Below are 8,627 nucleotides of genomic sequence, written 5' to 3'. Positions count from 1 at the left end.
ATGAAAGGAACTGTGCCCTTATAAAAGAGGGCCCGGAAAGTTCACTGCTTTTACAATGTGAGGACATGGCAAGAAAAAGGAGGCTTTCTATGAAACAGGAAGTGGGCTCTCACCAGACACTGAATCCATGGGAAACTTGAGTTTGGACTTCCAGCCTCCAGAGCTGTGAGAAATAAATGCCTGTTGATTATAAGCCACCCAGTATATGATGTTTTCTTAGAGCAGTTCGAATGGACTAAAACAAATAAAATTAATTTTAAAATATGAGACTTATCTGGGACTTCCCTGGCAGTCGAGTGCTTAAGATTCAGCACTCCCAATGTGGGGGGTATGGGTTCGATCCCTGGGAGGGAAACTAATATCCTGCTTGCTGCATGGCGCAGCCAAATAAATAAATAAATAATAAAATAAAATAAGATGGACTTCCCTGGTGGTCCAGTGGGTACTCCGTGCTCCCAATGCAGGGTGCCTGGGTTTGAACCCTGATCGGGGAACTAGATCCCGCATGCATGCCACAGCTAAGAGTTCCCATGCCACAACTAAGAGTCTGCAAGCTGCAACTAACAGCCCACATGCCACAACTAAAAAAGATCCCGCATGCCACAACTAAACATGCCACAACGAGGATCCCACGCACTGCAACTAAGACAGGGCACAGCCTAAATAAATAAATAAATATTTTTTAAAATAATAAAATAAAATAAGAGACTTATCTGAAAAGAAGAGCCACTTACTAAATGTTTTTTCCTACTAGGAGAGTGCCTACCACGATCACAGTCTTAGTATGTGTGCAACAGGGACACCTTATCCCTGAGATAAACATTTCATTATTATTTGAGCATGATGTTAGTTGTCCAAATAATTATCCTGAAAAATTGCTAGAGTTGAGGGATCAAGCTCTTGCCTCCCTGATCTTTACAAACTGTATTTTGAGGTAACTGAACGGAAGATTATGGAAAAACTCTTCTTTACAGAGGATTTCTAGCTAATAAATGCAGAAATAGCAGAAGTAGGTGAAATGTTTCAACAGCTTATAAAATAATCAACGACATCAGTGCCTGCTGATACAATAGATAAAATAGATAAAAATACAATAGATAAAAGATGCATGGAAACTTGGTACCTGGAGAGAAACGCTAATAACATTGGAAACCAAACACAAAAGAGAGACACCCAGACATCAGAACAGGCTTATGTGATACAGTCACAATTTCTTAACATTGTATGTGGAGTATTAAGGCCAAAGGATGAATCTGAATTTCAAACTTGTTTGGATGGCAAGACTATTCACTGAAATTGGAAATGAATTTCTATTATTCATGATGAGTTCATGGTGTGTTTAAGACATTCAAGTGGACGCTTTGGATTGAGGAGGTTGATGGGCATTCGGAACAGAATTAGGATCTGAGTTAGGGCTGGACACAGACACTTACCAGCTGGCTGAGCAGAATGAAGGATGTTTTGAAAACAAGAAATATGAAAATATTTTTCTTCTTATTTAAGAATTTACTGTATATCTACACTAACTTTAGAGCAATGGGAAAGCGTAGAGAATGTAGATATTTACAAACCCTAATAATGTCAATTTATTTCCTGTAAAGTTGCCAAAGGCATGTAAGGGGGAAAGGATAATATATTGAACAAATTTGCCGGAAAAATTATATGGTGGGGCTTATGTTAAAAATAAATTTAGGGGGCTTCCCTGGTGGCGCAGTGGTTGAGAGTCCGCCTGCCGATGCAGGGGACACGGGTTCCTGCCCCGGTCCGGGAGGATCCCACATGCTGCGGGGCGGCTGGTCCCATGAGCCATGGCCGCTGAGCCTGCGTGTCCGGAGCCTGTGCTCCGCAACGGGAGAGGCCACAACAGTGAGAGGCCCGCGTACCGAATAAATAAATAAATAAATAAATAAATAAATAAATGAATTCAGGGACTTCCCTGGTGGTACAGTGGTTAAGAATCTGCCTGCCAATACAGGGGACACGGGTTCGATCCCTGGTCCGGGAACATCCTACATGCTGTGGCGCCACTAAGCCTGTGAGTTGCAACTACAGACCCCGCGTGCCTATTGCCCAAGAGCCACAACTACTGAAGTCTGTGAGCCACAACTCCTGAGCCCACATGCTGCAACTACTAAAGCCCATGTGCCCAGAGTCCGTGCTCCGCAACAGGGGAAGCCACCGCAACAAGAAGCCCGCGCACCGCAACAGAGTAGCCCCCGCTCTCTGCAACTAGAGAAAGCCTGCACGCAGCAACGAAGACCCAGCGCAGCCAAATATAATAAATCAATAAAATAAATAAATTAAAAAAAAAAAAGAATGTTGCCTTCAGTAGCTCCCTGGTGGTCCAGTGGTTAGGACTCGGCCGTGGGCCTGGGTTCAATCCCTATGCGGGGAACTAAGATCATGCAAGCCGGACAGTGGGGCCAAAAAAAAAAAGAATATTGCCTTCTCAGGTTTTAAATCTTCCTCTTTTTAATTTGTAGTACTTAAAAAAATAGTAGTACTTATTGAATTTATTATTTATATATTAACTCTTTTAAAAGTATAGGTAGCTCAATATCTTCTTAAAGGGTTTTTTTCTTGTTTCAATTTTAATTTTTTTTAAATAAAAGAAGACTGCTATTATCATATAGTTTGTGCATATGCTGTGAAAATTTTTATATTTGCTTTGAGAACTCCTGCAAGGCATGACAAATTAATAGTGTTGTAGAATGTGAAATAAAATGGAATCACTGATGTCACGGGGTTTTAACGTGGAGCTGGGAGGCTATTAATTAGTGGACATCCTGCACCTCCCCACCTGGTGAAACCATGAACTTTTGATCTGAGCCAACCTGCAAATATTCCAAGGACTCTGCAATAACACTTGCAACTTGTCACACTAATGGACTATTACTTCCCTCTAGTGATAGTCTTAGTACACAATCCTGTTCAACCAAGACTAACTTCTGCCTCCAATTCCAATTAAAATTCTGTAATACAAAACTCTCTTTGCATTTAAAATCCCCTGTATTTTACTCCCTAGCAGAATACCTTTTGGGTTGCTACTTGAATGTGTGTCCCGAATTGCAATTCTGTGATCCCAAGTAAATGTGTTGTGCTTGATTACTGCCTCTCAGGTTTACTGAGGTGGACAGTATCAACGATAGACTAATGTTATTTAACTTTATGTAGTTATTATTTTAGACAATAATGAAGTACACCGAGATTTTTTTTGCATATAATTCCCTTTTTCATTCCAAAATCTTATTGAATTGATTTTTCTTACTTGAAAACTCTTCCAAGATTTTCATAAAGAAACAAAAACAACAAATAAGGACTGTGGCTTGTCTCTGTCTTTTCACAACTGGAATGCATTTTTTTCTAATCCTATATAAAGTTTTATGCTGAGAAATACGAGCTAAAGCAGAATTTTATAAATGTTATGGATACAGGTTTTGCTGGGTCTAATTTTATGTGTTTTATTTAATTTTTTTTTTTTAATTTGAAATATAGTCGATTTACAAGGTTCCCATAGTTTCAGGTGCTGTAAATACATTTTTTTCCTGGCCGCGCCATGCACCTTGGGGGATCTTATTTCCCTGACTAAGGATCGAACCCGCCCCCGATGCAGTGGAAGCCCGGAGTCTTACCCACTTTACCGCCAGGGAAATCCCTTGACGCGTTTCTAATTTGTCCTTCCCGCACCTACTTGGCCCATTAATGCCCAAACAGGTTGGGGGTGGGTCTAGTCCGCACCGCACTCGGTGGCTTGAGGGGAACTACATTACCTAGAAGACTGTGCGCGGATCGGCTTGTTCTCCGCACCAATGAAGGCCCCAAACAGAGGTTCTTCCGGGATTGTGAAATACGAGGGGACGGAACTTCCGGTGTCTTTCTGTTGGCGGCGGTTTGGGGTCTTTGCTGCGTTTGCAGGACCCAAAGCTCTAGATCACTAGGTGCAGCCCAGGTAACGGAAACTGGAAAAAGCTCGAGGGGACACCGTCCACACTCCGCGGGAGTGAGCGGGATGCGGAACCTGCTTCCGGAATATTCGGGCCACGTTACCACCATTATCCCGCCGCGCTCAACGGGTCCTACGGCAACCAGCGGGCTACAAGACCCGACCTGTAAGGTCGGATCTTAACAAACGGCACCGCGAAACAGAGGAAAGCTTCAAGTGAGCTTTATTAGGGAGCGCTCCCGGGCGAGGTTCACTGGTCCGAGAGAAAGGGGTCAGAGAAGTCGCGCCCAGTACTGGATGAGAGGGATTTTTATTGGGGTAAAAGCAGAAGGCGGAAAAAAAAAAAAAGCAGAAGGCGGCTTGCAAGGGGAGGGGGTGGTTTGCTATACAGGGTAATTCCTTATTTGGTGAGGATACAGCAGCGCCAGGTGTTGGTTGGTCTGTTGTGGGGAGTAAGCCCATTTTCCCTTCCCATCAGCCCCATTGTTTTCTGGGCAGGAAGTTAGAGTCTCTTGTTGATTCCCAGAACAGGTGAGGTCGTTATGTCCCAATGCCTCTCCTACCTCATACTGGTCGATGTTTTCTCTTACCCCCCGGGCCTCCTTTCACCCGGGCCAACAGATCTTACACGACCTAGGTGACTGTTGAGGCCCCCCAGATCCTGACCCGAATCCTCAAGCCTCCAATGAGGGTCTCCTGTTCAGGGCACTGCGGTTCAGGCCCCTGTCTCCAGAACTTTAGGTGTGCGTGTGTGGTGGCCCTATTTCTGACAGGCCGTATGGAGAGTGTTAAAGGCTGGGGGCTTGGCACGTGCAAATCCTTGGAGAGTCACAAGAGCCGGGAACATTCTGGAAACCTGGGGTTGGAGTCCCTTCTTCAGAGACGTGGCATTATGGAGGAGTCATATAAGCCCTTCTGGGCCAACAGTCGGCATTTTGGAAGTCATGGAGGGTTGTGAATAAATCAGGAAGACACACTGAGTTAGTTTTAAAGTATTTCAGAGGCTGCTCAGGGGAGAACAGACTGGGAAGGGGGAGCTGAGGGTGAAGGCAGGGAGACCTGGGAGAGCCTAGTGTATTCCACTCCAGAGAGTAAGTTGGTTTCTGGACCAGAGTGGTGCCTATGGAAGTTATTGACCTGAAACAAATAGTTTCCCAGCTATTTCTTCTGCAAAGATGAGTTTTTTTCGGGATCATCAGGGAATTGCAATTGAGATGTGCGGCCATGATGAACTAACACTTTTATAGAGATTAAAGAGGGAAGTTAGAAGGGCTATAGTCACCAGAGTCCATGGCTTTTCGTTGCCTGAGTCCTTTCCAGGAGAGAAGAGAGTCGTCTTCTTCCTTTTGGATACTGTTATTGTCTCAGGTCAGTAAGGGCTCCCCGTTCTGGTGTGCCAACTCTAACTGAGGTTTCTGTTTATTAATTTTTTACAAAGGAATACAACTAATAAGGTTCATAATAAATCTGCAAGATAATTGGCAATGAATGTTGTTCTAAGCAAAAGGACAGAGTAAAGGACAATAAAGATTTTCTTTTGGCTGAGCATCTGGAAGACATGTCAGGGAGAGATTAAAATTGGATTTTGGAGGGAGTTCCCTGGTGGTCCAGTGGTTAGCACTTGGCGCTTTCACTGTTGTGGCCCTGGGTTCAACCCCTGGCGGGGGATCTAAGTAAGATCCTGCAAGTTGTGTGGGGCAGCCAAAAAAAAAAAAAAAAAAGTAAAGAGTTAACAGTTGGGGCCAATTGGTGACACAGGGGCTGCTGGAGTCCCTAATCTGGAATTGGGGGAGGAGGTCCCTAGCTCAGCAATGTCCATGTGGTGACAGCCTAAGTCCTGGACTCTGGCCATGTCTGGACTCAAATTTAGGAGGGAAAGTCTTGTCACATTTCTGTGCAAGGAGACCTCAGATCAAAGTAGAGAGACATGGGGTTGGAGGGCAGGGCAAACTGGGTGGGACTTTCTGAGGTTGCCTGAAGATGGGAGGGTCCTGTGGTTCCAGAGCTTTCTGGGGAAGCAAGGGTATAAGGAGTAAGGAACCTTGCCTGAGATGGAGATGGAGAAGGAGTTGTGAGATTGTATAGATTCACTGTTCTGAACACTCAGCCGACTGCCCACTCCTTGTGGAGTCAGAAAAATGTCAGCCATGCTGGTGGAGCAGCCCAGGCCCAGTCAAGGGCACACGTGCCTCAGCTCTCCCAGGAAACTACAAGGTTAAAAATGTATAGATTTGGCAAGTTAATCTTGTGTAAGCAAGTAATAACTGCTTAAAATGAGAATACATATCTGTGTTATATATATATGTTTAGGTTTTGTCTTGAGTTCTTCACATAGAGCTCTGAACCCCTTAGAATTGCCTGGGAATTAGGACTGTTTTTGTTATTCACAACTAGCCCTTTTTATCACGTGGAAGTTTATTATAATGAAGTGACATAGGGTGGATTCTCCAGATACCCTCAGGATGGGAGTGCTCTCTAGAAAAAACAAGTGATTAGACGTTTCAACTCCCAGACCTACCCGGCAACTCCTAAGGATCTGAGGGGACCTAGAGATTAGGTATAAAAACTGCTGAACAATGAAGTTCAAGGTTCCTTCAGATTGGTGAACACATTGAAATTGTGGAAGTGCTGGAAGGGTGGCATGTACTGAAAGGACCTGGAAACCCCTGATGCCCTCTACCTCCCCCACCCTGACGTAGACGTCATTTCCATTTGACTGTTCCTAAATTGTATACATTACAGTAAACCAGAAAAAGTAAGAAAAGTGTTTTCCTAACTTCATGGGTCATTTCAGCAAATTATCAAAACCGAGGAGGGGTTTATGGGAAACCCTGAATTTGTAGCCAAGTGGGACAGAAGTCCTGGTAGCCTGGGAACCAGGGGTCGGAACTGGCTTCTCAAAAGAGGGCAGTTTATGGGCTTAAACCAGTGGATTCTATCACTAATTTCAGGTAGTGTAATAATAGGAATGAATTGTAGGGCACCAGGGTGGTGTCATAAAATTAGATAATTGGTGGTTGAGAAAAGATACTTTGTCTCAGAAAGCCTTGAAAGACATGTAAGAAAAACCTAATTTTCAAAAACATTTATAGAAATCTTAATCCTGTGTTCTGTAATAGCTGAATCTTACCATGGGAGAGGTAATAATGCATTTGGTATGTACACATTATGAGACAGACATCCTAAGTGTTGCTGTTTACATGAAGACACTGAGACTCAAAGAGGGTGAGTGGGTTCTTTTTGCCACACCACACGGCATGTGGGATCTTAGTTCCCCAACCAGGGATGGCACCCGGGCTCCCTGCAGTGGAAGATTTAAGTCTTCTCCACTGGACCACCAGGGAAGTCCCAAGGACATTGAGTCTTTGTCTAAGGCTATCGAGTTGTCAAGCTATAGCTCTGAAGAGTGAGGATCTGAGGTCAGAGGTCAGCCTCAGATGACTCATGTCCAGGAAAAGGAAGGGAAGAAACAGCTCAGCCTTTACATCCTCACCATAATCACCTTTACCTCAGATACTCCCTCTTTTCACAGGTTCCCATGGTGGCAGCAGCATTTATGGTCCCTGGACAGGTAAGTGGAAGAAGCCCCTGTACCTACCCAGATGTCCTCCCTACCCCTGGTCCTGACACACAGATATATGAGACAGTGTTGTCCTGGGATTATGGGCCCTTAGGTCTGGACCCTGGCATCATCTCAGGCACAGGATCATTAATCAAGGCAGAAGTTGTACAGAGGTGTTCCCATGTGTCCAGTGGAGAAGGTCAAGTGGTGACATGTCCTTGGGCACAGCCTGGAGATGAGACTGAGAGGGGAGTGTTCAGGGAACTGCAGGACCCATGACTTGGGCTGACAAAGACTGAAGTCATGAGTCATTCCTGGGATGGGAGCCTGAGGAGATGGGCCTCTCCTGAAGGGGCGGGTCCATGCCATGTTGGCCGCAGAGGAGGGAAGTGATCTGACGCTGGGTCTGAAGAGGCTGCTCTGCCTGCAGAGAGGAGGAAGATGGTGGTGGTGGTGGTGGTGGGGTGCAAAGGAGCCAGGGGTCCAGTGGAAGGCACAGTCCTGTTGAATGTCGATTGTGGCCGGATCCTGGCAATGGCTCTGTAGCAGGAGAGGAAGTGAGTTTCTCAATCTCGTTGGTGGTACACCTGACTTTCTGCTGTACAGGATGAGAAAGAGTAGTCTGACATGACCCCAGGATGTTTGCCTCTAAGTGATGGTGGGGACACCATGTCTGAGATGGGAAGTCAAAAGTAGGAGTAATGGACAGAAGGAATCTCCAGAGTTCTGTGTCCCCATGCTGAGTCTGAGATATTGTCGGGGTGTCTCACAGGAGGTGTCAACTGGGCCATTGGAAACACACCTGGAGTTCAGGGAAGGTGGGGTTCAGGATTGAAGATACCCCTTAGCAGGTGGATGGCATGTGGACCATGTCAGATTCCAGACCCTCAGGTCATGTGTGGGTGCCATGAAAGTTGTAGGGTGGGAAGGGTGTTCTCCATAGACTGGCTCATCTCCCTGGGCACAGGGACAGGGGTGGCTGTCATCACTAAGATGGATGAGTCAGTGCAGTGACCATGAGTGTGGGGGTGGTGCAAGTGGCCTCAGGGGAAGTCCTTGTCGTGGCACAGGATTTGAAAGGGTGGATAAGGTATGGATTCAGAGCAAAGCAGGAATGGAGGT

General features: G+C 45.5%; 1 protein-coding gene across 4 annotated transcripts in view; it reads left to right on the top strand.

The window, feature by feature from the left end:
• LOC113615251 (zinc finger protein OZF-like) overlaps window positions 1–8,627 on the top strand; it is a 60,647-nt gene that overhangs the window by 47,580 nt on the left and 4,440 nt on the right. The window contains exons 1-3 of one of the 4 annotated variants that reach the window (XM_027097470.1): window positions 3,846–4,159; window positions 5,191–5,311; window positions 7,476–7,514. In XM_027097470.1, the coding sequence (XP_026953271.1) occupies window positions 5,234–5,311; window positions 7,476–7,514 (117 nt within the window). In that variant the 5' untranslated portion in view covers window positions 3,846–4,159; window positions 5,191–5,233. Of the gene's footprint in view, window positions 1–3,845; window positions 4,160–4,372; window positions 5,312–7,475; window positions 7,515–8,627 lie in introns of those variants that run through there. The other 3 variants (XM_027097473.1, XM_027097469.1, XM_027097471.1) reach the window with 3 other exon arrangements.

The sequence above is a fragment of the Aethalodelphis obliquidens genome, unplaced genomic scaffold (assembly GCF_003676395.1).
Source record: "Aethalodelphis obliquidens isolate GAN/ISIS:26980383/991018 unplaced genomic scaffold, ASM367639v1 scaffold113, whole genome shotgun sequence".
NCBI classification, from domain to species: domain Eukaryota; kingdom Metazoa; phylum Chordata; class Mammalia; order Artiodactyla; family Delphinidae; genus Aethalodelphis; species Aethalodelphis obliquidens.
Note: the sequence above shows the minus strand (reverse complement) of the source record. Positions and strands in the feature narration are given on the sequence as shown.